Here is a 27,205-nt window from a genome sequence, read left to right on the forward strand (position 1 = left end):
AGAGGGCCGGCCTTGCTCCTCTCGGCAACCAGAGCTCAGCCTGGGCCTGGCGCTTGGCTGCCACCAGCCCCGCTTTCCCCTGGCCTGGGGTGGGTCTGAGCTGGAGGCTGAGGATGGACAGGGCAGACAAGAGCGCAGAGCAGTTTTTGCTCTGGGAGTGGGAGACGTGGCTGGGCCCAAGCAGAGAGAGGGGAAAGGGTCCTTGGTGTGCGGCCGGGCGTTCTTGTGGTCTGACTGCAGGCTGTGGGGCCAAGCGAGGTCCAGGGGGGCTCAGGAGTGATGGCTGGAGAGTGGAGCCAGGACTGGGAGTTTCCAGCGAGGAGAGGATCAGAGGGGAGCCGGGGGCCGTGTGCAGGGGGCTGGGAGGGCTGGCGAGAGCAGCCTGGGTTCCTTGTAAGGAGGAATATGTAAGTGGTTGTTAAACTTGATTTCAGGCTACGGGTGGGGGCAGGTTTGTGTTGCCATTGCCTTCAGTTCCACTTTCCAGGGCCTGTCTTTTGCCTTTTTAACCAAATAAGGCCAAGGCCAGAGAGCTTGCAGTGGCAATAAAAGCAGACGGCCTGACCCAGTCTGGGAGGCTGGGTCTTGCTCCTGGGTGGGGCCGCACAACCCTCTCCCCCTCTTCCAGCTGAGCAGCAGCGGGGATGGACCTGCAGCTCCCCCATGTGTCTGCTGGGGCTCCCGAGAGTGGGCACCCCTGCCCGGGCCTGGCTCTGCCTTGTGTACCATCAGCTGCACCAGGGGAGCGAGACCAGCAGGAAGAGGGATGGGAAGTGCAGGTAGTGGCACAGATGCCTCCAGGGCAAAAGGGCCAAGTGCCAGCCAGAGGGCCAGGGCCAGGCCTCTGCTGTGCCAGCCATAATCATCTGAGTGCTAGGTCCCGAGCGCACCCCAGGGGTAACAGGAGGGTGATCAGGCAACTTGGGTGGTAAAGGGTACTTGGGGACTTGGAGCAATGGGTATCAACCAATAGTGTGAGTATTTCAATGTTTCAAACAACCCACCTGGCCATAAGGTGTGACTGTCAGTCCCCAAAGGCCCTCTCCAAGCTGCCAGCCTCACCCAGGCAGCCACCGCTTGCCCTTGGTGCAAAGCCTGGGCGCCGGGCCAGACGCAGCCCTGTCACTGTGGGCGTTCAAGGCACCTTCTGCCCATCTCTGCCCCAAAGTCTGGTGCGCTCCCCTCCCAGCACTTCAGGCTCAGCGGGCTCGGCTCCAGCTCCTCCCTGCTGGACAGAGCCAACAGAGCCGGTGCTGAGCAGAGGGCAAACCCAGCCTCCTGGAACCAGTGGACGCCCAGAGGCTGCTGCTAGGCACCCCTGGAGCCTGTTCCCCAAGGGTCCATCGGTCAGCCAGCTCAGCTGTACCACTGGCAAACACAGGTGACAGGCAGGTCACCGGGAGAGGAGACTCAGCTGGGTGGGAGCCTCCGGGCTTGGTTTCTGGGCCTCCACCACTCCCCGCCCCCAGCCCCAGTCGGGCTGCTGGGATATTTGGCACGGCCAGGGGGCGCAAGTTCACAGGTTATCCGTTGTGTCCTCAGCTTGGACAACTTACTGACAGCCAACCTTTGACTGGCTGCGTCTCTTCTTCCCTCCCTTCCTTGGTGGGCGCCAGTGCCCACCCCTTCCCCAACCCCGGGGCAGCTGGCTGAAACTCCTAGAAGAGCAGCTGTGTGCTTCCTCAGCTTTTGTTCTTTTGGGACCTCTCTGAAGTGCACGTCCAAGTTAACCACCTGCCCTTTGGGTGTGTGGACGCTAAGGCACCTTGATTTGTCCATTTTTCAGTTTTCTTCCCCTTTTATCTCTTCTATTGACCTTCTCAACCTCAACCGTTCTCCAACTCTGATGCACCAGTCTCTCTCTCTCTGCACATCCCCTCCCTTGGAGACTTTTCTGTCTCCAGGATTTCCTGGTAGATGTCTTTGCACTGGATTCTTCATTCTCTCATTCAGTGTCTTCATTTCTTCTTTCTCAAACTCCAATCCTATGTTTCCAACCCTTAAAATAGCTTTCCCCTTGGATGCCCTATAAGGTGTAAGGTTACCCAAAAGGCAGGCTAAATATATTGGCACTGGACAGCGAGGGCTGCCCTGTATCCAGTTCCTTGTCTTTGCTTCCAGAAGGAATTCGGGAGAATAGCAAATAGTGAGCAGCAAAGATGCATGCTCCACAGGCCTGCTGGGAGGGGGCCTGCTGTTATCTGGACCGCGGGTAACAGTGTATGGGTTGTTTAATGACGGGGGCGGTGCATTCTAATAAAAGGTAGGAATAGTCACAGTTTTCTGGAAATAGGTGGAGACTTCCTGGAATCTAGCTGCCATCCCTTTTGGCTCCTTATATGGTCTGATGTCTCCTATCATGGTGGCTGGTAGGTGTGTCGTTTTGCATGCCAATATAATGAGCTGTAGGTCACTTTGGTCCCCTGAGCTGGTAGGAGCGTGGTCCAGGCAGGGGGGTGTGTATCTCCAGAACAGGAGGAAACAAATCCATATCCCATAGGTGTTGCAGTGATAAGAACTATACCCAGGTGGCTGACTGCTAGCTCTGCCTCCTGTCTCAATATGACCAGAGAAGCCAGGGAAGAGGGAGGGTAGGCAGGGGAGAGGAGCTGAAATAATGTCATCTATTTCACCTTTTATCAAGAGAAAAAGCAAAAGTGTGTGGGATTCCCTCACTCTTCCCTGTTTAGCAGAGCCTCGATCCTGCCTTGCATAGGAGCGACACGGTTATCTTCTGAATCCTCAGAGCTTCTAAACCCCATCCTGCGCCCAGCCCACCACCTCCTCCAAGAGCGACTAGACAGTAGTGAGATATTTGTTTTCCGGAAGTCTCTGCTCCTCCAGACACCCCTGTTTCTGTCATTGTTATGGGGATTTTCAAGCTCTGTGGGCAGGACACGTCGTCGAGCACCCTAGGGGATAGGATCCTTCTGGTGCCGCCACCTGCCCACCCCCCGCCCCGGCATGTCCACAGCCACCCGGCTCAGACGTGGTCGGTGTGTGTGCGAGAGGTCAGCTCACCCTGCTGCCCTGTCAAATCACAGAGACTGGCGCCATGGCCCTGGGTCTCACTGGAGGGCCTTGGAGTCCTCCCAATGCAGGCTCTCCTGGCATCCCTGGATTCTGACACGTGTCTCCCCCCAGGCATCACTTTAGCCTGTGATGAAACACCTATGTCCTCCCCAGGCGTGCTCTCCAGGTGGCCCCCCTTTTATAGGCTGTGACATCAGCGTGGTAAAGGACCAGCATGCTGGAATGGGGTGGGATAGAAGACAGGACAGGACGGGGCTCTCCAAGGACTGCTTCTATGTCCCCCCTCTTTACTCCCCCTCTTCTTCACCTTGCCGCCCAAAGCCTGGCTCCTGGAGCTCCCTCTCTCGGAACGGGGTCACCTTCCAGCCGGCAACTGCACCCTCTGGCTTGGTGCAGCCAGCACAGAGGAAGGCCCTGCTCCTTCCCAGGGAGGTCTGACCCTTGCCACGCAGCCAGGAGGCCGGCCCCCAGTCCCCGCAGACTCGCCCCAATGCTGGCTCCCATCAGGGCTTGGCCGGGCTCTGCCTGCCCAGCAGGCCCCGGGTGGGAACCCCACTCCACCTGCCATCAAGCCGCCTTCACTTTTGACTGATTTTCTGGGTGCTCCAAACCCAGCCCCCGAGAGCCAATCGGACTGGATCGAATTCCTCTTCTTGTGAAACCTGTTTGAGTCCAGGCCTTCAAACCATTGCCACTCACACAAGAGCCACAGTCAACAAAAACAAGGCCTGAGCACCCCGGCTCATTGCCCGGGGCCTGTTCTCCTTGCTCCTGCCCTCTCTACCACATTCCAGGTGGCCTTGACCTTGACCCCGACCCCTGTAGCACTGTTTCCCCCATGGGTTCCATGATCAGCTATGACCCAATAGACTCTGGAGTTCCTGGCAGCGCTCCTGAAAGGGTAGGGTTAGTCCTTGTCCTTTGCTTCCTCCTGTGCCCGTCACTCTGGGACTTGCTTCAGCCCTAGACCCCTAGGTCCAGTTAGGGCTCCTTTGAAGGTCGGGGGAGGACAGTTGTCAGCTGCCCCCTACCAGGCTGTGGGTGAGCCTGGGAGCCCTCCCCTCATGCCGGCTCCTGAACAGTGCTATGCAGGCAAGGGCTGCTCAACAGACACAGGTCGGTCACTGTCAAGCTGCTCCCAGCATGCCCTCGGTGGAGGTGACCCTTCTGGCCCTGCTAAGCCATTGTGGTTGGAGCCAGCACAGTTGGCGACGGTGGCAGGCGTCCCAAGCTCTCGCTATCTTGTGCTGTTAGTGCAGGGCCTGCTTCCTGTGCAAGGAACACTGGCATGCAGGAGAAAGGGTCTGGGCTGAGAGGTTTACGTGTGAGGCTGTGCCCCCTAGACCTCTGGAGAGCCCCTTCCTCCTCGCCCTCCCAACAGGGTCTTTTGTGGGCCGGACCCTGGTGTGAACTTGTCAGGTGGGGTCTGGCCCCAGCTCTGAGCTGCTTACTCGCTCTCTAACCTGAAACCCATCCTTTCCCTACTCGTGGCTATCTGTAAAATGGGAGGGTCTAGGGGTTGCGGAGTCAGATGTCTGCAATGCCAGACAGGAGCCTGAATGTGTGCACAGGGTTAGTATGAGACAAGAGGAAGTGGTTACGGCCAGAACTGAGCCGAGTACGGCCCTCCTGAGAGCCTGAAGATCCTCTTCCTCCCCTTCCTGGGCCACCAGATGGGCCAAAATAAAGAACAACAAAACAAAGTGTCTCCTGGCTGGATTCAGGCTGTGCATAGTCAATTTCCAACCCCTGGAGCTGGTCTTTAAAGACAATAACATTATTTAAAAGAGTGGCAGAGAACGCCCATCTGTTGGTTCACTCCCCAGATGGCTGCCATGGCTGGGGCTGCAGCTGGGCCAGGCAGGAGCTGGGAACCAGGAGCTGCTTCCAGGTCTCCTATGTGGCTGTTTTCCCCTGCTTTCCCAGGCACATTAGCAGGGAGCTGGATCAGAAGTGGAGCAGTTGGGACTCGAACCGGTGCCCATATGACCCATATGAGATGCCGGCATCATAGGCGGTGTGCCACAGTGCTGGCCCCAGAATCTTTAATTCCCCTTCTTCAGCATGATGGTTTTCCTTCCTTATTCCCTTTTCCCAAGTCCTCAGACCACGGCCTTTCTGCTCCATGAGCACATTTTATGAGCGGCTTCCCAGCCCTGGGCCCGCTCGCGTCCTGATTGGCATCTCACTCACTGGTCTTGTTTTGTTTTCATTTTCAGTTTCTTGTTCACTTGCTTTTCTCTGTTTCTCCCTTGTCTACTTCCTCCTTCGATGAACTCATCACCGACAATCAGTGGACTTGGATTCCTGGCTGGGCTTGTAGCAAACCTGGTTGTGAGGTAGAGGTGGTCTTGTCCCAAGAACACACAAAGGACCAAAATATAGGAAGGCAGACTGAAGGGGATGTTCAAGAGAGAGAAGAGAATACATAGCAGATATTAAAATATGTTCAGAACCAGAACATTTCTTGGAAGAGAAAAAAAGTGCTGAACCGTGAAGCCCTTGCTAGAGAAATCGCAAAGCAAAGCGAATGTGTAGGTCTGGACTGGGGAGGCGGAGTTCCCGTTGCTAAGGTGAAAACAAAAGCAGGGAGTGAGCGGGACTGGAGAATGTATGGAATCCCTTTTAAGCCAGTGCCAATCCTGTTATGTAAAAACCCTCGGGAATGAAGGAAATGCTGTTTGGACCATCCTCCGGTTTAAATGCAGGAGCACAAGCTAGTCTGCACCGATGTCTTCTGGGCTGCCAGCTCACCTCCTTGTGTGGTTTCTTTTCTCTCTCAGAACGAGCCCTTCCTGAGAACCTTCCGGAACAGTGACTACACGTACCCCAGCAGGCCAGCTGTTGAGGTAACGCCTGGCTCCCAACTGCCTCTCCGACACACACCACCTGCAGCGGCCAGGGACCCGGGGCGTGGTGCAGGCTCCAGCAGGATGTCCCCTTCTGACATACAGGGAGTGGGAACGTAAGGCGCAGGCACGAAGCCCAGGGCCATTTAACACGTTCTCAGGTTGGGGGAAGTGCCCTGGGCCAGTTTTCTCTGAGCTTTGCGTCCTGTGCTCACCGCACTGATGGGGCCGCACAGCCTTTTGGGAAGGAGTGAGGGGAGCAGTGGGTATGAGGTGTCGTGGGCTCCCTGGAAGGTGGAAGCCAGCTGTGAAGGAGCCTCAGTCCTGGGGGCTGGCCCCACAGGAAGCTGCAGCTTGTCCCTGTGGACCCCTAGGCATTGCTGGGCTCGAGTTAGCCATTCTAGCTCTGAGGATTCACAGCCCATCGCTTTAGGGACTGCCACTCCAAAGATGGCCTGCGGAATCCGGGACCTTGTTAAACCCTGCAGGAAGCCACCAAGAAGGGGCTCAACCCCCAGCTAAGCTTCACATCTATGGTGGGTCCAGCCTTATGCTAGGAGCTAGAGGGGGTCCTGAGAAGTATCAGACAAGCTTCTGACCTGGGGCAGTTTTAGACTCCCAGCTGCTCGCTGTGCATCTACTATGCGAGGCACTGTCCCCAGGAGAGGGGGAGGAAACCAGGGAAGTCCCAGGCCTCTGGAAGCTTGCAGTGCTGTGCAGGGGTGGGGGAGGGGGACAGCGAGCTCAGGCATACTGTGCAGGCCAAGCCAGGCCTCTCTGAGGCCTGAACTGAGATGCGCATGACAGAAAGATGCTAGCCCCATAGGAAGCCAGAAACAGAGTCCCAGGGAGTGCAAAGGCTCTGGCATGGGCTGAGTCCGCGGTATGGTTATCGGAGGAAGAGACAGGACGTCAGAGTGGCTGGGGAACATAAACAGTGGAGAGCAAGGAAGACGAGGTCCGAGGGGCTCCTGGGGGCCGGATCACCCCAAGCCTGAACCCCTGAGTCAGAAGGCTGGATTTCAAGTGGAGACAGATGGAAAGGCCTTGGTGGTTTTAGGGCATGGTGACATGGTCTGGCTCAGATCTTTAAAAGATCTCCCAGATGGGGGGGTGGAGACCAGTGGGAGTGGTTGGGGAAAGACCTCCATGGGATTTCTGAAGAGCGGTGAGAACTTCCGGGCTGCAGGTTTCCCTCCACTCTGGGTTCTCTCAGCTCACAGCAGCCCAATGGAAGCTGTGCCTGTTGACCTGGTGACCAAGTTGCATCCTATTAGAAATATCTGCTGCGTCTTGTCCATCAGGCATTTGTTCATTGACTTCCCACGTATTTATTGGATGCCCAGGTGGAACAGGGGCAGTGGACAGAGGTATGCACCTGCCCTCTTGGGTTACAAGTCTTTGCTTCTGCTGTTGGAAAAGTTGAGAAAGCCCAGGGCTAGGAGAGTGCGTGTTTCCACAGCTCTCTGCCTACATCAACGCTCCCCGGAAGCTTGCTTAGAATGCAGAGTCCTGGGCCCCACCCCAGACTGCGTTTAAGGAGCTCCGGTGTCCCGGCGTAGGATGCAGCACGTGGGTCTTCCCTTGTGAGAGATGAGCATGTCCAAGTCCCAGGCCGTGTCTGTCGGTGCACCCCGTACGAGCCACCTGCAGCGCACGGTCTGCCTGAGCTGTGTCATCTGCAGAGGGCTGCATAGGTTTTTAATCCTGTTTTTTAATATAGTTATTAAATCGCATTTCCCCCCGAGGACTTGTGTCCTCTGCATACAAGCATGTCCTTGATTGCAGTAAAACTTCCAGACAGACAGAACTCCGTCGGGGTGAGGAATGACGCAATCCCTTGGAGCCAAGTCAAGTCCCCTGGGTTAAGGCAGTGCTACTTAGAGGAAGTGTGGCCGAAGCTCCGTCACTATAAGGAGGTTTTGACGAGATCTGACTTCCTCGTCATGTGACTGGCAGAGCAGGTGGGCCTTCAGAGCCCAGGCAGTCAGTCGGTGGAGCCTGGCTGTGCCCCCGGCAGGCAGGTACCTGAGGCTGTAGGAAGAGATGTCCTCCTCCCCAGCTTTCTAGAACCAGTCCATTCTGTGCCCTCTGCTCCCCACCTGGAATCTGTGCTCTGTGCCCCAGAGACAAGGAAAGGTGACTGAAAGAACCCAACGTGGCAAGCTTTGGTGTGTACTCATGCGAGGACGCGGTAGCTCAGAAGTTAACCAGCACATGCTAAAAATCACGCAGGAGGAGGACACGGGAAACCTGGGAGCTTTGCAACTCTGAAAGTTCCATGTTTTCCTGAAAGTGTTTTGATGATTGTGCTCTTGCGCTATCATTGCTGTCAATTGGGCTCACTGCTAAACACAACCAAAACACACCTATACTCTCCGGTGTGAGGATCTGAATCTGTGTTCCTTAGGAAGACCACCTGTTGTATGGGTTCTTGTAGCCTCCCCTGCTTGGGGGCAGCTGCTGGCTCCGCTTGAGGGTGTGGCTAAGTTGGGATGGGACGTGCCATGTGCATGGGCCGTGTGCATGTGCACCGTGTGTTGTGCAGGCAGGCAACTGAGCCTCCCCTCTGAGTTCTCTCTCAGCCCACCCATTGCTGGCAGCCCTACCCTCCCATGCTCTCCTGGATCTCTAGCCCCCTCCAAAACTTCCTGGGCTGAAGCTCACCTTCCTGCACAGTGAGTGTTGGCATTGTCTCTCCTCTGGTTGATTTAGAACTGGGGCAGTGACTTCCTGTGCACAGGGTGGAATCCTTCCAGGGATGTTCCGAACTCAGGTGAGTGAAAACGCCGCCCCCTGCTGCAGCAGGGAGCCTTGCGTTGTGTTCGGTCAGGGTGGGGTGGGGTGGGGCAGGGTGGGGTGAGGCCCTGCAGATGCACCCGGAGCCCCGAGCTTGGAAGCTTGCAGTCTAGCCGGTTCTGTGCGATGCAGAGCAGGACCCAGGGAGGCCCCCAGAGGTGAAGGGGCACAATCCCCTCCACCGAATCACACTTCTAGTCTCCTTGTGGTCCCAGTGGTAGCCCCTCCAGCCTCCCTGCCCAGAACTGGGTCCTGCATGTCTGTAATGGGGGCTTTGCTGGACCACCCCGTGAGAACTGGGCTCCTCTCGGGTGGACGACGGCCCTAAGCCTGGAACCTTCAGTGCCTCGGTTGCTCCAAATGAATGGAAGAGGCAAAATTGCTAAAGCCTGAGGCTGGAAATGAGTGCCTTGGGGACCAGGGGACCAGGGCAGACTCACAGACCCTGGTATGCTTCTGCTTGAAGAGGCAATGCCCCTCACCCCCACCATCTCGTCTCCCCTAGTCCATGAGCTCCAACCAGGAGACATCAAAGTAGTGGCTGCCCTGGGTGACTCGCTGACGGTGAGTACTGAGCTGGGGGCCAGGGGGGCCCCTCATGCCCAGCCAGGGCCTGTGCAGGATCGGGTCCTCCTTGACATGGGCCCCAGACTGACCGCCTGCCCACATCAGGCGCCGTATACGCCCTGCCTTCCGTCTCGTTTAGTCCGGCTCAGACATTACCTCTTCTTGCGGCTGCCCCTCCGGCGTCAAGGAGTAGTAGTCCCCTTTCCCCACTGTTCCCAGGCACGTTGTCCAAGTCTGCCTCCATGGTCAGGGAGCTCCTCTCCGTCCCCCCAGATCTGGAGAGGAAAGACTTCTCCACCCACTGAAGGGCCTGTTGTTTGGGGCAGAGGGAACCCAACTCCCTGCACATAGCAGAGTGCCCCCAGATGAACCGCATCAGCCAACAGCTTAGCAACCACCATGTGCTCCGTGCTCTGCTGGCAGTTCCGAGTCAGAGAGAGTGTGAGACCCCATCCTGGCCCTCCAGAGACCCTGCAGCTAGGAAAACAAGTTCCGTGGGAGGAGATGGGTACGGGCAACTCCCAGGACTTTCCAAAGAGTGTACTCACTTCTGTAGAAGCCACCACCACCCCGGGGGTGCGGATGAGTCTTCGTCTTGGTCTGAATGCAGATCTGTGGAAGGGCACACACCAGGCGAGAGGCAGGAGTTAGCCTTGGTGCTGTGTGTATGTGACTCAGGGGCCAGGGTTCCTAAGGTGGGGGTAGGTGATTCATTGTTTAAAGTCCTTGTGTTATTTCAACAGTTGAGATAGCTATGCGTTACTTTTGTAAATTTCAAAGAGACAATTCTTTTTGAAAAAGTTTTTATTTTCATTTATTTGAAAGAGTGGCAGACAGGAGGAGAGCTCAAGATCTTCCATCCAAAAGTTCACTCTCCCAGTGACCACACTGAGCAGGGCTGGGCCAGGCCAAAGCCAGGAGCTCCATCTGGGTCCCCCATGTGGGTGCCAGGGCCCCAAGCACTTGGGCCGTCTTCTACTGCCATTGACAGGGAGTTGGAGTGGAAGCAGGGCAGTCAAGACTTGAACTGGTGCTCCTATGGGATGCTGGCCCTGCAGGCAGTGCTCCCCCTGTTTTAAGACAGGAAATTAGAGAAAATTTTTACAGGAGATGGGAACTGATGGGCCTTGGAGAATGAATTGGGGGTTTAAGCAACTTGGAAGGAGGGAGTTCAATGTTCCAGGAAGGGGCAGGGTGTGGGTAATGGGACAGCCTGGCCCAAGACCCTCGTGCTCTGGCACTGGAGAGGGATCCATTTGCTTAGACCTGATGGTATAGCTGGAAGGTGCAGATGGTGTGGAAGCCAGGTGTGGTATGCTTGGAACCCTGGCGCAGGGGCTTGGCTTGGATTTGCTGAAGGGTCAGAGCCAGGGGAGGTGAGGAGAAAGATGCGCTCAGAGGAGCAGGGCCTGGAACCTCCCCTTTGCCTTTCACAGCTGGCCATGGGCGCTCGACCAAGCAACTCCAGTGACCCACCCATGTTCTGGAGGGGCCTCTCCTGGAGGTGAGGATGCACTTGACTTACTCTGTTGCCAGCTCTCCCCGAAAGAGGTGTGCGTGCTGTGCTTCTCCACGCCGCCTCACAAGGATGAGGTCTGCACCCCACGGCCCAGTGCCGACCCCATGCCCTGGGCTCAGAGTTCCCGGTTCCGACCTGTCCATGTGACAGTACACACAACAGCAGGTCTGAGTGGTTCTAACAAACATCCTTCCTCCTCCCCAGCATTGGCGGGGACGGGGCCTTGGAGACTCACACCACACTGCCCAGTAAGTAGGAGCAGGGGAAGAGCCACCCTGTGGCCATGGCCTTCCCCCTGGGGCAGGGGAGGTTGTCTGCAAGGGAGAAAGTCAGCCGATTCTGGAAAGACCTGAACCCCGTGCTCAGGTGCCATGGGGGCGCTCTGCCCCGTCTCTCTTCACAGACATTCTGAAGAAGTTCAACCCTTCCATCCTGGGGTTTTCTACTGGAACCTTGGAGGGAACCATGGGACTCAACGTAGCAGTGCAAGGGGCCAGAGCTCAGTGAGTAGACGCCACCAGGGAGGGAGAAGGGTGGGCAGGGCCTAGAGATGGAGGTGGGAGATGGATGGTGTCTGGGAGCCCGGGCCCAAGTGGACTTGACAGCTGTGCACGGAGCACTTTCTGCATGTGAACCTGTGCGAGGGTTGTCTCCTGTGCGCCTCCCAGCCTTGGACAGGGGCACCATGAGGACAGGGGCTCAGAAAGCTTCCTGAGCAGCCACAGCCACCCAGGAGCCAGGATCAGATCCTGGCTACATCTAGGGCCTTTGCACTGCCCGTGGTGCTGTCGCTGCCTCTGCAGGGCAGCAGGCAGCGCACGTTGCTGGCCAGGGCCCTGCAGGGCCTCAGGTCAGTCCTGCAGGGAGGATCTCCACACCCAAGAACAGAGCTCAGCTCGGGCTCTGTAGGGGCCCCCATGCCTCTCCTCCCCGCTGGCCTCAGAACTGCCTTTGTGCCTGGACTCAGGGCGGGTAGGTGTCAGGGCCCCTCCGACAGCCTGGGGCTTGTTTTCACCGGGATTTTTGTTGTTGACGACAATCCAGATCCTGAAAGCCGAGGCGCCTGACCCAGCTCATTGATTTTCTGCAGGGAGCGTGCTGGGTATTTGCTTTGTAGGAGGACTGCTGCGCTGAGGTCACCAGGGAAACGCGGCTGCGTGACTCACTGTTTACAGGGAACGCTCCCTGCTCCACGCAGCAGCCCTCACCTGGGCCCTCGGCTCGGTTTGTAAGTCTCTGAGCCACAGGAAGCGTTGTCAGTTCCTCAACGTCACAAGCAGGAAGAAGTTATTTTTCTGCAAAAATACTGGGCTTTGTGGAGCCACGGTGCCAACGTCGAATCACTGCTGTCGTTATTTCCATAGCGCAGGCTTCGAGAAGCAGGGGTTTGTGAGTCGGTCTGCGGGCGCTGAAGCCCTCCCCCCTTCTCTCTCCCTTTTGTCCTTGTCTGTCCTGTGCTGCTGAGCCTCGCTGCCAGAGGAGCTGGGGACTGCAGCAGCTGATGTCCAGCCTTAGCGAAAGGAGAGCGAGCCCTTGACTGAAGCAAGGTTGTGGAATTGTTCGGGGACTTTATCGCCACTGTCATTTACAACACCGTGGACGAGACCGAGTTCACCTGCGGACAGAGATAAACTGCACATCCCGGCACCTAAGATGATGAGGTCTAGGGGTTTAGAGCGGCTGTGTCTACATCCCAGCTCTAAGGCTTGCCAGCTGTGGGAATGTGGGCAAGTTTCCTGGCCTGAGTCTTCGTTATATCATCTGTAAATGGAGATAACAAAAGTACCCCCTCAGCACAGGCATGGAAGAAATTGAGATTAAATAGTCCTTTTAGCATAGCACAGAATATGCAAGCACGAAGAAGTGCTGGTGTTATTAGAAAATCAAAGTTTTATTCCAGGTCTAACCTTCATCGATGAACAAGGATTCAAGGACTGGGCCCGAGGCAGACCCCAAGAGGCGAGTTCCCTGCACGTGGAGAGCTCGCGGTCTAGTTGAGGAGAGTGAGCCACAGGGAAATCGCTTCTGGAAAAAAAGGCAGCATTGTGTGTGAAGACTCGCCGCCCGAAGCCACCCGTGCTTGGTCACAGAGCACAGCTAAGAGAACAGAGCAGTATCGAGTAGCAGCTGGGCCCTCTAAACACAGAGGCAGACCCCGTCAACCTCCAGTGCAACCTCTTCCCTTAAAGATGGAGTCGGCCCTAGCAGGATTCAGGCGCTCATGCAAGCAGCGCCCACAGCAAGTAACAGCAGAGCTGCAGGTGGAAGCCCTGGTCCCAGGACTTAAAAAGGAGGTAGAGGGGATGTGAACGGGCTCAGAGGAAAGCTTTGTGGGCAGCAGGACTCGATTCAGGCCTGGAGCGAGGCGGGAGGCAGCTGTGGGCCAGCCTGCCTTCCTTCCCCTGCGACCCACGAGGGCTTACCACCCAGGAATCCTCTGGGGCACATCGTGAGCCTATAGAAAGTGACGGGCACTTCTGTGGTCACCTTTAACCAGGCAGGCTTTCCTCCTGGCGTTCTGATGGGCCCATCACTAGCTATAAGGTAGAGATGTGATCTGAGATGTGTAGAGTCACCTCAGTGAGTACAAGGGCAGGGTGGGACTGTGTGTGCTTGGCCACGGGCCCAGCTGCCTGTGGACATGCAAAGATTGGAAGGGGCCCAGCCGGTGCCAGCTACTGCTTTTGTGACTTCTTGCACAATAGTTTGGTTCCATGCCCTTTACTGCCCTCTTACACACACACATACACTATATAGATATATAGCTAGCTATGTATCTATAGAGAGAAACAGCTTTATTGAGGTATAATTGACATGCAATAAACTTTACAACTTAAAAGTATAGGATTTGATAAATTTTGTCATCTTCACCTGTGAAGCCATCATCACTGTCAAGATGACAAACATGCTCAACCCCTCAGCTGCCTCCCACCCCTTCCTGTCTCTCCAGGTAACCACTAACCTACTTTCCATCGTGTAGGTTCGTTTGAATATTCTAGAACTTTGTGAGTACAGAGCACATCCTCTTTTTGTGTGTTTATTTGAAAGGCAGAGTTACAGAAATAGGTCCGCCATGCGCTGGTGCGCTGATCCAAAGCCAGGAGCTTCATCCACAGTGTTGGGTCTACAAAGCATCTACTCAGTTTTGTTGCTGGCTACTATACCGCGGACCCAGATACCTGTCGTTTGGCGTTTTATTTATGGCAGACAGGACTGAAGGAGAATAATCGTGCCTGTACTCAACTCCCCCATCCTGGGTTGTTGCGAGGGGACGAGGGAGTCGCCCACAGAGAAGGGAAGCATAAAGGGTGGAAGGAGCGAGGCTGGGGCCTGGAAGTCAAGGTCAAGGTGTCCTTCAGCCAGGCAAGGAGGAAGCCGAGGCATCACTCAGGGCAGTGACAACTTTAAGTACACGAAAGGTATTTTTAAAACAGGCAACTCGATACGAAATGACCAGGCTCCACAGTCAATGAAAAAGCCCAGTGCAGTAAGAGGAAACCCTGGTGGAGGTTGACCAGAAGCCACCCCAGCGGCAGGCTCCGAAGCCCATGGCCAACTCTTGGACTATAACCAGGCTGAGATGTGTTAAGAATGGGAGGCTTTTCCTACGTTGTGAAGCAGTAACCTGGGCTGGCCTTCGTCTTCCTAGGTCTACCCTGCTCCTAAGCGACTCTAATGCCACCGTCTCCTCTCCATCCTAGGGACATGCCAGCCCAAGCCCGGGACCTGGTGGAGCGAATGAAAAACAGCCCCGTGAGTACAGTCTGCTGGCCTACGCCAGAAAAGCTGAGGAGGCTACAGCAGTCCCTCCAGGACCCCCTCTGGACCGCAGTGGCTCCTGCTACTGGCCTGCCCTTAAGAGGAGCCGCAGGATCCACGGAAGCAGGCTTTCCCACGGGCACGGCCTGGAGCAGCTGCGGGAGGGCCAGGGCCAGAGCTGGCCGAGATCCTGGCCTCTGGCAGCTCCCACCTTACCCCAGCCCACTATTCAAACACAAGGTCCTAAAAATAGGCTTCTCATTCCAATTCTTCCTCCTCCTCGCTCCCCTGGCCCCATCAGAACTTCAAACCGCCACTTTGCTTGCAACACTGCGTACCTTCGCCTTGGAATCCAGCGGCTGGCAGGATTCCTGTTAGGGTGGGGGCTCAGGGGGCAGCTCCTCTGAGGGCCTGCCAGCCCCTGCCTGACTGCTCGGGCCACACTGGGCTCTTCCTCCAGTGCCCCCTGCCCAGAGAGAGGCTCAAGGAGCTCTTCCCAGGGCAGCCCTGGGCCTTGGCTTCTAGCTGCAGCTTTGGCCCTCAGCTCACATTTCCGGAGTGTTAATCCACTCAGCCTTCCACTGGCCCGAGGAAGTGGGGAAGTGGGCCCTCCCCTACGTCTGAGCAAATGCCCCGACACAGCCAGTCCCCCTGGAGGGCGGCCCAAAGACATCTTTGCTCAGCTGTGATACAGAGGGTGAAAGGCAGAGGGTGTGCCTCACCTGGGATGTCTGTGCCCTCAGGAGATCGACCTGGAGAAGGACTGGAAGCTGGTCACACTCTTCGTGGGGGGCAATGACCTGTGTCACTTCTGCGAGAATCCGGTAGGCCCCCAACCCTCCAGGGACCGGAGGGGAGAGATGCTGAGCTCTGTCGTATCCTTGTGCAGGCCCTGAGCCTGCCTCCCCACCCTCTCGAGGGTCACACTTGCCTGGTCTCCCAGGTGCTGCTTGCTCACGCATGCTCAGAGAGGCCCCTGGGAGAACAGCTGCATTGGCTCCTGTATTCCCAAGCAAGGGTCTAAGTCTTATCAGGGTTTGCAGAAAATCTAAAATATTTTCCATGACTACTTTTAAAAACTTTTCTGTTAACTTTAAAAGTTATGAAAAGATTTGACAAGCAGGGAGAGAAATCTTCCACCCACAGGTTCACTATTCCACATGGTTGCCAAGTCAGGGCTGGTCCAGGCCAAAGCCAGGAGCCTGCAACTCCATCTGGGTCTCATACAGGGGCCCAAGCACTTGGGCTGTCTTCCACTGCTTTTCCCAGGCCATTAGCTGGGAGCTGGAGCAGTCGGGACTTGAACCGGCGTCCATATGGGATGCAGGTGTCACAGACTGCTAGAGCTCCACTCCTGCCCAAGGGAGAATGCTGCTTCCATGTTCAGTGTGAGCCCCACCTACACATGTGTTCTTCCATGTTTAGTATGAGTGCTTCGAGTCACTGCCACCCTCTGTATCAGTCTCCTATTCTGGTACCTTCTAAGCCCTATCCCAAAGTCCCTTCCTCATAGTATAAAGCCAAACACGGGATTTGGTCTGCAAGCATTCACTGAGCACCTGCTGTGTACCTCAACCCCCCCACCCCGGCTGGGTCATGAGGGATGGTGGAAATCAAATAGCTCCAAGTCGTGCCCATGCCTGCAGGACAGAGTGCCATGGTGACCCGTGTGGTGGGTGTGGTCACTCCTGGGGCCTGGCAGGTGTCCCGACAGGGCTCCCTGTGGGTGAATCTGTGCCAACCAGCAACCAGGACTGGGCTTCCCAGCCCTGCCACGCCTCTCAGCCTGGGCCCCAGGAGCCCTCCTGTGCTGTGGGTTCCTCTCTCAGGGGACTCCAGGGACTGGAGAGAGCCGCTTTTCTCTTCTCAGGAGGCCAGCTCCGAGGGGGAGTACGTCCGGCACATCCAGCAGGCCCTGGATATCCTGTACGAGGAGGTAGGAAAGATTGGGGCCTGCAGGCAACCTGCCTGCCTATTACGCGCTGGGGGCTCTCTCCCTGGGTGCATCCAGACAAGCTGTGTTCAAGGAGCTGCTCCCTGAGCAGAGACCTCCCCGCTCCGTGGGTGGCACCTGAATGGTGCGGGGTGGGGTGGGGGGGCACTGAAGACAATTTAGTGAAATCGTACAAGTCACCACCCTGCCATGAGGTCCTGGGCTTCAGTTTCTTCAGTGGTAAAATTGGGGCAGACATCCCCCCACCCTCCCTTCCAGCAGTGCCCACATCTCCCACCCAAGTGCCAGGGGACTCACGCAGCCCCCTCCTGGCTCTCTGCAGCTTCCGAGGACTTTTGTCAACGTCGTGGAGGTCATGGAGCTGGCTGGCCTGCACCAGGACCAAGGTGGGAGATGTGCCACACTGCTGGCAGCTCAGTAAGTGGACGGGTCAGGGTCCCAAGGGTGTGGACCCTGGGGAGGGCAGGACTCAGACACCCGAGGAGGAGACCGGAGCAGAGGGAAGCACTGGGCCAGAGAATGACATGGAAGCACCCGTCCATCCTTGCAGCCCTACTACACGCAAGTCCCTGCAGTGCTCTGCACCTGTTTGTTTTCCTGTAAAGGGAGACCAGGACCAAATGGCCCCTTAGGCCTCCCTGACCTAGCTCCACTGATGCCCGGCCTCAGTGAGCTGCTCCCTGTCAAGGAGTCCAGGGGGGTGGGCTTGCATCCAGCCTCCCATCCTACTGTGCAGGACATCTGTCCCGGAACGTGAGGACAACACCTGCACCTTTCTTGCAAGGTAGACAGGGGGTTGAAAGGAAACGCACATAGGGCACCTGGGACAGCCTCCCAGGAAGCTCTAGTTTTATTCTGGGCTTGGAGGCCAGGTGCCGAGGGACTGGAAGCCCTGTTGGGACCCCCAGCTCATTTAACCTCAGTGGGACCCTGGCCAGAAATTGGCACCTGCTAAGGCCAGAGGGGCTTTCGGAGTGTGTGTGTGACTGATGCTGCCAGGGGAGGAGTCCAATTTGGAGTGAATGGGTTTGGTGTGCAGGTGACCAGCTGGTTCCCCCTCTTGCTAGGTGCTGGGCCCTCAGGTGGCCCGGCCAAGGACTGGGCTTGGACTGGGTCTATGGATGATGTGTTCCTTCTTGTTAAAGCCCTGAGAGGCTGCTCAACCACTGGCAGAGCTCAGAGGTTTAAGTAGTGTGGGGACAGAGCCATTGTTGCCACCTTCCAGAACTCTGGCCTCCTCTCTACCCAGTCCTTCTCTGGAGAAAGGCCAGAGGGGAGGGGCATCCACCACTGATTTCCCCCCCCCCCCCTTCTCTCTGAACAAGTGCCTTGCAGACCCCACACCTGCCGTCTGATGCTCTGGGTCACGCTGCAGGGCACTGTGGGAGGCCACTTCCTGTGTATGGCAGAGTCAGCCTCCTGGGAGGGCCGAGCCCAGGGAACTGAAGCTCACGCATGAGTTCTTGTCTCACAGGAGCCACTGCACCTGCTTCAAATACTCTCAGAGCTCACTGGAGATGCAAGAACTGAAGAAAGTGAACTGGAACCTCCAGGTACGCCCTGTAGCCCTCCCTTCTCTGCCCCAGGTGGGAACTCGGAAGTCATGCGTGCAGCAGGGGTTGGCCGAGAGCATACCACCCCCCTGAAAGTCAGGTCACACTGCTGGGATGGTTATACAGGCAACTTGAGATCAGGGAGGGGAGCGAGAGATCCCAAAGAGGAAGCCAGGAGAACCCCACCCCTCCAGCCCCAGGCCAGCCTGAACAGCACTTAGCTCCCAGAGGAAACTCTCCGGGCTGGGGTCCATCCTCCAACCAGGACCCTGGGTTATGGGCCCCAGCTCAGGAAAGGCGTGGCAGTCCCTGCTCTGCCTCCCTCTTTAAGGCTCAGCCCCTCGTCCTCACTTCTAGCCCAGTTCTTCTTCCTCTCCCCACCCCCCTGCTGTTCACATCCCGCCATATCCACCCAAGTCCCTCTGCAAATGAGCCTATCTTCACTTACAAAGCAAGACAGCTCCCAGCTCAAAGTTGGTCTGGACTCACTGGACTCCAGAGCCATAGATGGTTCTCGGGTGTTTGCATCTCGTCTCCTCCTCTGTGGATGACAGGTCCCTTGAGGACAAGTACTTCTAGTGGGTTCCCTTTACAGCCTGTGTTTTTGGCATTTAATCCAATGACCATGGACTGTCACCCCCCAAGTTCATGGGTGTGTTGAATTCATCCTCATTGGAGCTGATCTGGAGCCTGGATTTGACCTGACCTCTTCATGCTGTGAGGAAGCAGGGCAGCCCTCTGGTCCAGGAGCCATGCAGGTGGGGAGTTGCTTCCACCAAGGATCTCGGGGGCCAACCCCGCCGTGCCCCCTGAGAACCAGCACAGGGCCTCCAAATGCAGCTGCTCACGAAGGCATACATGGGTCACATTAGCAAGCCAGCCCTCTTCAGTCACCATTCGTTAATGGTTTGACTCCATCTCAACCCACAAGCCGGCAGGAGTGGCCCCCGCCCTGCCTGGATGCTTGAGCAAGCTCCTTCCCTCCCCAGAGCGGCCTCTCCAGGCTCTCCTACTCACACCAGTACGTGCAGCGTGAGGACTTCGCTGTTGTCGTGCAGCCTTTCTTCCAGAACACTCTTGTCCCATTGAACGAGGTGAGCCGGGGGGTGGGGGGAGCATGCCTCAGGGAATGGAGCCGTTGGAAGATGCATACTGGGGAGAAATGCCTGGATTTCAATTTTTGGCACTAAAATAAGCTTATCTTTTAATTCAGTTTTTCCATGAACATTTTGAGGCTTCCTTATCTAAATGGCCTTTTACTTTTTTTTTTCCTAAGGGCTCCCCAGGGTGTTTTTTTTTTTTTTCTTCAAAAATATGATTGGAACTTAGATGCACTTGCAAAGAAAAGGAGGGACTCAGCAGTGACCAAGTCCCCCGGGGCATGGCCCTGCTAGCTGCTGCATGGGGATAGAAGGGAATCCACGGACCAGTGCTGGGAGTTGGAGGATGAGAAGAAAGTCCGTGCACCTGCTGGGGTGGGGCGGGTGCAGGTAGCTGCATCCTTGGCCCAGGGTGCTGAGCCCCATGCCTTCGTTTGCAGAGAGGAGACACTGACCTCACCTTCTTCTCTGACGACTGCTTCCACTTCTCAGAGCGCGGTCACGCCGAGATGGCCATCGCCCTCTGGAACAACATGGTGAGTGGCCGACAGCCTGGTGGGCTGGGGCAAGGGGGCGATCCAAGGATAGGGCTGCCGAGTCCCATGGTGACAAAGTTCCAAATGGCAGCATACCTTCTTCCTGTGCACACAAAGGCGTATATAAGGGCTCTCCAAAAAGTTCACAGAAATGTGATATCATTTGAAAAAACTGCTTTTGCCAAATAAAGTCACCTGGGGGCTTTACACTGTGGTGAGGCAGGTTAAGGCCAATGTCTGTGATGCTAGCCTCCCATGTTAGAGTACCATCTCCTGCTGATGCCCCTGAGACAGCAGCAGCACATGGCCCAAGTGCTCAGGGCCCTGACGCCCCTATGGGAGGCCAGGATGGAGTTCCAGGCTCCTGGCTTCAGCCTGGGCCACCGGGGGAGTGGCCAGCAGATGAAGATCATTTTCTCCCTCTCTGTCGCTCTGCCTATCAAAAAAAATTAAGAGCACTACTTGCTAATTCACTCAAATTCCTGGGGCCAGGAGAGACTCCATTCCAGTCTCCCACATAAATGGCAGGGACCCAACTACTTGAGCCATCAGCTGCTGCCTCCCAAGGTGAGCATTAGCAGGACAATGAAACTTGAGCAGAACCAGAACTTGAACAGCATCTTAACCACCGTGCCCAACGCCAGCCCTGAGGTTGTCTTCTAATCGCTGTTCTCTGTAAGCTGCTTGCTGCACCCTCCTCCATCCACCCACCTTGTTCTCCAGCAGCTCCGAAGGGCTTCGAAGGGATCAGACTGGATGCAAATGGCAGCTTCAACCCCTTCCTGTGTGACCTGGGGCAAATGATCTCACTAGCCATTTAAAAAAAAAAAAATCGTTTGCAAACCAGTGAAACTGACCCAGATTTCAGAACTTGCATCAGTGTGTGCACAGCACCAGGCACATAACTGGCCCTCAACACCCCAGCGCTCCGTTTTCTGCGCCGTCCCAGCTGATTCTTTACAGCTAAGTAAACTGCCTGCTCTCCCAGGCTGCCACCTATTCCAGCCCTTTCTGAAGGGCAAGGGGTCTTAGGGAGATGAGCACAGAGCCCCGCCACTCGGCGCCAACCATCAGAGCCTGACCTGCCATGGGCTGTGTCCCCTTGCACAGAGCGCACGTGTGCCTTCCCCACACAGCAGCTGCTGCCTTGTGTGGGTGCGGTTCCAGGCCCGTGGCACAGACACCCCCACGCCTGTCAGTCACCCCACGTGTCCAGCCCCTTCCTCCCTCAACGTTGATTTCCTCCTACATGACAGGTTTTCCCCACAGCCTCTTGACTCGCACACTCACTCGGCTTCCGGTACATTTGGTGTCCTGGGTGTTCCCTCCCAGTGACATCACGTACCTGGCCACTCCTAACACTTCCGTCCCACCAGACTCTGGACTGCACTGAAGGCATCTTTGAGCTCCTCCCTCCCCAACACATGCGTGCATGCACCCCCCTGCCCCCAACCCTGCCAGAAGTTTTTAAATCAGAGTTTGAGCCATGTGACTCCTGCAAGTCATGGATTTGGCCGCAGAGGTCACTGTCCCCTGCCTTCATTTCTTTTACCGGACTGTGTAGCCATTCCTCATCCCGACCTCCCACCCCAGACTCCCGGGGAAGCCAAGCCCAGGCCGTGTTTTCTCCCCACTGGGCACCTCCCGGGCGCCTGCAGGGATGAGGGTGACTCACACCTGACACGCCCCGTTGGTCTCCTTCTGCGTGAATTGACAATGTTCTGGTCTTTTCTTCCAAACAGCTCAGTGGCTTTTCCCATTCACCCAAGCGAGAGACTTTTACTTCATAAAGACAAGGGAAGGGCAGAGATGGGGGAACAAAGGGCGTGAGCGCTGCCGGAGCCGGCCAGTCCACGGCTCCCCAGCCGCCCCCAGATTTCCAATAACAAAGCGGAAATCACTGAGAGTTTATCCTGCTCCATGGAACTTGGGGGACATCATTAACGTTTCATCCAGCACTGCTTCAGACTTAAAGCTGTAGCCGGCATCGTGCTAACGTTTCAGATTATCTTACTGGAGTTTTAGCCTGCAGTGACAAACAGTAGGCTGCTGGTAGAACCAGAGCCAGCAGGTTAGCAGCACGGTGGGAACTAAAGCCCGCGTTTTCCATATCCCCATCCCGGCTGTGGTGGCCACACCCTCACCCTTCCCCTGCTGCTGCCAACCTGATAAGCACATGTATAAGCGGTGACTTCCTGTCTCATATTTGGAGTCCTGTGACGCAGCGTCTGTAGGCCCTGGTGAATGTTCCCAGGTTACCCTGGGGCAACACACACCTCGCCCTCGCTCTCACATACCAGCATTCCTAATAGCCTCAAAATCGACACTGCCAATGTCCACCAATAGTGGCAAGAATAAGCTGTGGGATGTTTTTTCCAAGGTATGCCTTACTCAGTGAGAATAAAGCAACTTCTACAGCAAGCAATAGGAGCATGATGGTACTGGGAAAAGTGGGAAGGGGCTTCAAGGGCGTGGTGCCCCATTTCTCTATCTGGATGGGGTATGTGGTCATCAAGATCCATCAGCTGCTGTGACTTGTCCCCAGGTGTTCACTAAGTTTACTTAAGAGGTGCCTGGGCCACCACATCCCACACTGGAGAGCCCGGATGCAAGTCCCAGCTCCACCCCCAATTCCAGCTTCCTGCTCAGAGTCAGAGGCCCAAGCACCGGTTCAAATGATGAGGTCTCTGCCATCCATGTGGGAGAACTGGATAAGTTCCCAGCTGCAGCCTGGCCCAGCCCTGGCCATGGTGGGCATTCGGGGAGTGAAGTGTCCTAGGAAGTCTTTTAAAAATAAGTCTACTTTAAAAAAAATGCTAGTACCTGGCTGGCTTATCCACACAGATCCTCACGTAAGGGGTCTCGAGTGGGACTTGGACTCAGGCGGTTTTCTTAGTTCTCAGATGACTTCAGTGTGCAGGCTTTAGGAACCGCTGCCTTGGTATGTTCGCCTCAGGGCCACTACATACTGTGCGTAAACAAGCACATGCCCCTGTCACTCCCATGCATAGCACACGAGGTCTGCAGGGACTGGGCCTCCAGTCGCCCCTCTGGCCGCCTCTGCCATGCACTTTGCAATCCAGCGAGCAGGTCCTGTGGTTTTTGGCACTTGCTCTTGCTTTTCCCCTTATCTCCAAGGGCCCTCTGCCCTCTTTGCCCCTCACCACTTAGCCTAGGCTCCAGCTCCTGGAGGAGCCTCTTCCAAATGCCCAGGCAGGCAGGGGCCACCACGCTCCATTGCACCCTGCCTGGTCCTGTCATTTGCTACCTCATTGATATCCACAGTGCCAGCCCCGGGCCTTCTCCCCTTAGGTCTTGGCCATCGGATCCGTGCACCCATTTATCATCAACCGTCCGTGTGCAGGTGCCGCGGATCCAGCAGGGAGAAAGCTGTCCCTGCTCTTGTGGCATTTCAGCGGAGTGGGGAAAAGGTAGATAAGAAGTAGACAAATAAGTCAACAAGGGCCTGGCTGTCCACATTCAGGGCTTATGGGAGTAATGGCCTCCCTAAAGCAGTGGCTCGAGAACCGAGTGTCAGACAGGTCCAGGGCCAGAGTGCTCCAGGCACGGAGTAGACCCACAGCGGCCCCAGTCAAGGAGCTTGAAGGGTTGGAAAGTAAAAGTCAGTGTGACCAGGTCCAAGCGACAGGTGAGGCCAGGTCCCTGGAGGGGTGTAAGCAGGGGAGTGACCTGCTGTGGCCTGGAAGGAAGCCAGGGTGGAATGGGAAAGACCAGAGGTGGCCGCTGGCATCCAGGGCAGAAATGAAGCAGCGGGGGAGAGAAGTGGTTGGAGTTAGGACGGGTTCAGGCTCAGCTGATGGATAAGGGAAAAGAGGGAAGAGAAGGGTCTCACCATCTGGGGTCTAAGAAACTGGGTGGAAGGGGGGCTGGCAGCGAAAAATCCAGAGTTCTCTCTAGGACACGCTCAGCGTGAATGAGCCGCCTTCGGGGAATCCAGTTAAATATAGAAGTGTGAGGTCAGAGGTCAGGCTGGAGACCCGGGAAATGCGAGTAGGGCAGCTGTGGTCTTCCCCGCCGCAGCCCGAGTGCTCCTACAAGAGCAGGTAGGAAGGAAAGAGCCGACGGTCAGCTGCCACACTCCGGGCCCTCATCTCAGCTTCTGAGGCCATGCAACGAGCAAAGGAGAAGGGCGTGGTGTCCGGGGAGCCAGGGGAAGCCCAGGTCACAAGAGAGGCACAAGACTTTGACCAACGCTGCAGAGAAGCAAGGCAGGACACAGAGTGACAGCTGGGTCTGGCCATGCAGAGCCCAGGGGTGTTCTTGGCCAGAGCATCCACTGAGTGATGGAACTGCAGATCGGCTGGGATGGGCAGTGCAGCCATGACCCCCGGCGACCCCAGGAAGCTGTGGGGAGGCAGAGCCGGGGCTGGCAGGAGAGCAAGCGAGCAGCAGGCTACATGCCTGGGGGAAGGCGCTTCAGACAGACGTGTGGCCGTGACCCTCCTGTGCCTCTTAGCTCCTGGAACATCGCTGGGAGTCCGCCGGCCTGTGGCACCTGTTCTGCCACTAGGGAGCTCCCTTCCTGTCAGCTGGAGTTTCCTCCGCTCTGACCTGGCAGAATGCCTCACCTCGCATGTGTAAGCACCCCCGGGTGTTACACACCTCCTGTTCTCTCATTTGACGCCCGCCACAACCAGCTGTGGATTTAACACCAGCCCCCGGCCCTGGGGAAGTTCAGTGGCCGCTCAGTACCGCTCAGTCATTACAGGCAGAGCCGGGACCCCGGCGACCTGCCCAGGCTGTGCCGTGTGTGGCAGTCACCATGGTGTCCCTCGCAGGGCCAAGGCCACCCTTCCTCCTCTCATGGTGTTCCTAAGAAACGGGTGTAAAAACCTCACGACACCAAAGCGAGACCGGGGGGGGCGGGGGGGGGCAGGGCAGCCACTTCCCTTCCTGGTGGTCCCTGCTGGCTGGGATGTTCACCAAAGTGCTGGGGCCCCTGCCTCTTGGCTCTGGCCACGGCCAGGGCAGGCTACTGGCTAAAGATGCAGCAGCTTCCAGTTCATTCTCTGCCAGTCCCAAGATGGAAAGCGTTCGGCAGCACCTCAAATCAGGGTTCAAGTACATTGCTCTATCCGTGTGAAAAACACACAAAGCAGCACCAAGCAAGCAGACTCCCATTTCTTAAGGTTGCCAAGCCACGCATAGTGATGATGACATAGTGACCCATGCGTTTGCAAGGTTTGTTTGAGGTTGGCTGTGCCCACGCACTTGGAGGAGCCAGTAAGTATGATCATCACCATTTTATAGAGTTGGAAACACAGCGCCTGCACCCACAGCTATCCCCACCCGGGCCCCGCCCCGGCCCTCCTACAGCCTGTGGACTTGGGACTGGCAGGCTCTCCTGGGCCTTGGCATCCTTCTGGGTGAATCCAGGGCCACAGATTCAGGGTCCTGTCCTGCTCTGAAGCGAGTTCCAGCCTGGGACCATGGGTCTCACTGCTCACCCCCCCACCCCCCCACCCCCCCCCACCCCACCCTGCAGCTTTGGTGAGAACCAAGGTGTTCTTTTCTCTCTCTAGCTGGAGCCAGTGGGCCACAAGACGACCTCCAACAACTTCACCTACAGCCGGACCAAACTCAAGTGCCCCTCCCCCGTGAGTAAATGCCCTCTCTGTCTGCCACCTGGAGGCACAGGGGAGTCCCGTGGGGTTAGCACAGGCACCTTCACTCCCTCCCATCCTCATCACCCCTCGCCGCTCCTCACCGGCGGCTCGGGGTGCGGGCAGGCAGAGGGCGCAGGGAGAATCCCACAGCTTCCCCGCAGGTGTGAGTGGCTTAGGGAGGCAAGACCAGCAAGTGCTGGCCGGAGGGCCTGAGGCACCCATCACTTCTGGGGACTCTGAGTAGGATAGCAGGAGCTGGGGATAGGGAGGCAGAGAGAAATGAGATGCGGGGTCTGTTCCCAGAGCCCATGACCCCTTGCATGCCCAGTACCCTCCTGGCCCCTCCTCTCCATCACTCTTACACTCACTGCCAGATACCACTCAGCCCTCTTGGGAGTGACTCAGTCTTGTCCAGGCCTGGCCCCCACTGCCCATTAGCCAGAGTCCAGGAGGGAGGCTGACTGCCCTCTTGTTCACGTCACGTTCCTCGAATGCCCCATGACTGCTCAGGTCCCGCCCTCCTGGAGGCTCATTCCCCACCTCTGCCAATGAAAACGGTCGCCTCCCTGCAGCCCCAGACTCAGTCCTGGCTGCTCTTAGACACACCCGGGTGGCTCTCTCCTGTCTGAGCCTCTCCGACCCACGGCCCCATCCTCCCTTATAACACGATTGTGTCTGCACGTGGTCTCATCTCCCTGCTGGGCAAAGAGAAGATCCTCATCAGAGCTAGCCTGGGGCCTGGTGCAGCAGGCACACAGTAGGGATCACTGACACCAGAGAGGAGGGGGCCAGACACAGAGTCATCGTCAGTTCTTTAGCTTCGCCTTTCCCGAAGCCCTGGGAAGTGGGGGGATGGGGGGATGGGAGGATGGGCAGTGTTGTCCAGCAGTGACCTGGAGGAAACAGCTGGGAGCTCCGCCAGCTTCCCAAGGACCCTCTTCCAGCGATCACTGTCAGCTGCCACTGTCAAGGTCAAGTTCAGGGTGGGGTGCTGGTGAAAAACCAAAGGGCAGTCCCAGCTGGGGCCACCGTCTTCCCACAGAGGTTGGCACAGAGGGAGCTGCACCAGCAGGGGAGCAGTGACAGAGGCCCTGAGCCCCTGACCCTCCTCTCGTGCCCTCCAGGAGAGCCCGTACCTCTACACCCTCCGGAACAGCCGGCTACTCCCTGACCAGGCTGAGGCAGACCCCACGGTGCTCTACTGGGCAGTGCCGGTGGCAGCAGGAGCCGGCCTTCTCATCGGCATCATTGCCATGGTGGCATGGAGAGGCATGCGACGTCACCCGAGGGAGGACCCCCCGATGAGCCTGACCACAGGCCTCTAGGCCCCTGTGTGTGGTCCTCACCCGAAGGTCCCGGCCACACTCCAACCTGGCCCTTCTACCTCAGCCACCTGTGGCCACCACGGGCAGAGCCTGCTTCCACACCCGAGACACCGCAGCCAAAGGGACAGTCAGGACTTCCTGGGGCCTCAGCTTCTTCCTGGCTGATGCTCCTGGGATTGGCAAACTTAAATAAAAAACCAAACATGTTCTATTCCTGAGTGAGCCTGCCTGTGACACTCATGTTCTGGGTTACACATGCAGGTGTATGTGTGGGAGGAGGGGCTGTTAGGTCCAGGGATGGTGGGCCAGCACCCAGCCTGGCCCTGCCAGGCCCATCTCAGCACCACACTCACCCAAACCACACTTTCTGGGAGATTGGGAAGGCTGCCAGGTGGTGGCTGGAGCCGTGCAGCTGGAACGACTGTGGAATGATGTGCTGGGAGTCAGTAGCTAAATACGTCTGACTGCCTTAGAAAACAGGGGTTCCTTAGGCAGAGTTTCCTGGAAGAGGAGAATTTGGACATCGTCACTTGGAAAAAGCAGTGGGGACATAAGTACCTCCTGCATCCTCAACCTGCTTCTGT

At 56.8% G+C, this 27,205-nt stretch overlaps 1 protein-coding gene across 1 annotated transcript in view; it reads left to right on the forward strand.

Annotated features, from left to right (window-relative positions):
* PLB1 (phospholipase B1) overlaps positions 1–26,818 on the forward strand; it is a 114,240-nt gene extending 87,422 nt beyond the window's left edge. Inside the window, exons 44-58 of the mRNA XM_062208826.1 lie at positions 5,817–5,882; positions 8,598–8,658; positions 9,187–9,245; positions 10,685–10,752; positions 10,972–11,015; positions 11,171–11,270; positions 14,469–14,520; positions 15,270–15,350; positions 16,397–16,462; positions 16,803–16,897; positions 17,955–18,033; positions 19,023–19,127; positions 19,574–19,669; positions 25,213–25,287; positions 26,421–26,818. Coding sequence (XP_062064810.1) covers positions 5,817–5,882; positions 8,598–8,658; positions 9,187–9,245; positions 10,685–10,752; positions 10,972–11,015; positions 11,171–11,270; positions 14,469–14,520; positions 15,270–15,350; positions 16,397–16,462; positions 16,803–16,897; positions 17,955–18,033; positions 19,023–19,127; positions 19,574–19,669; positions 25,213–25,287; positions 26,421–26,621 — 1,248 coding nt within the window. The 3' untranslated portion in view covers positions 26,622–26,818. The remainder of the gene's footprint in view (positions 1–5,816; positions 5,883–8,597; positions 8,659–9,186; positions 9,246–10,684; positions 10,753–10,971; positions 11,016–11,170; positions 11,271–14,468; positions 14,521–15,269; positions 15,351–16,396; positions 16,463–16,802; positions 16,898–17,954; positions 18,034–19,022; positions 19,128–19,573; positions 19,670–25,212; positions 25,288–26,420) is intronic.
* Positions 26,819–27,205: the final 387 nt, after the last annotated feature.

The sequence above is a fragment of the Lepus europaeus genome, chromosome 13, assembly GCF_033115175.1.
Source record: "Lepus europaeus isolate LE1 chromosome 13, mLepTim1.pri, whole genome shotgun sequence".
Classification (NCBI taxonomy): domain Eukaryota; kingdom Metazoa; phylum Chordata; class Mammalia; order Lagomorpha; family Leporidae; genus Lepus; species Lepus europaeus.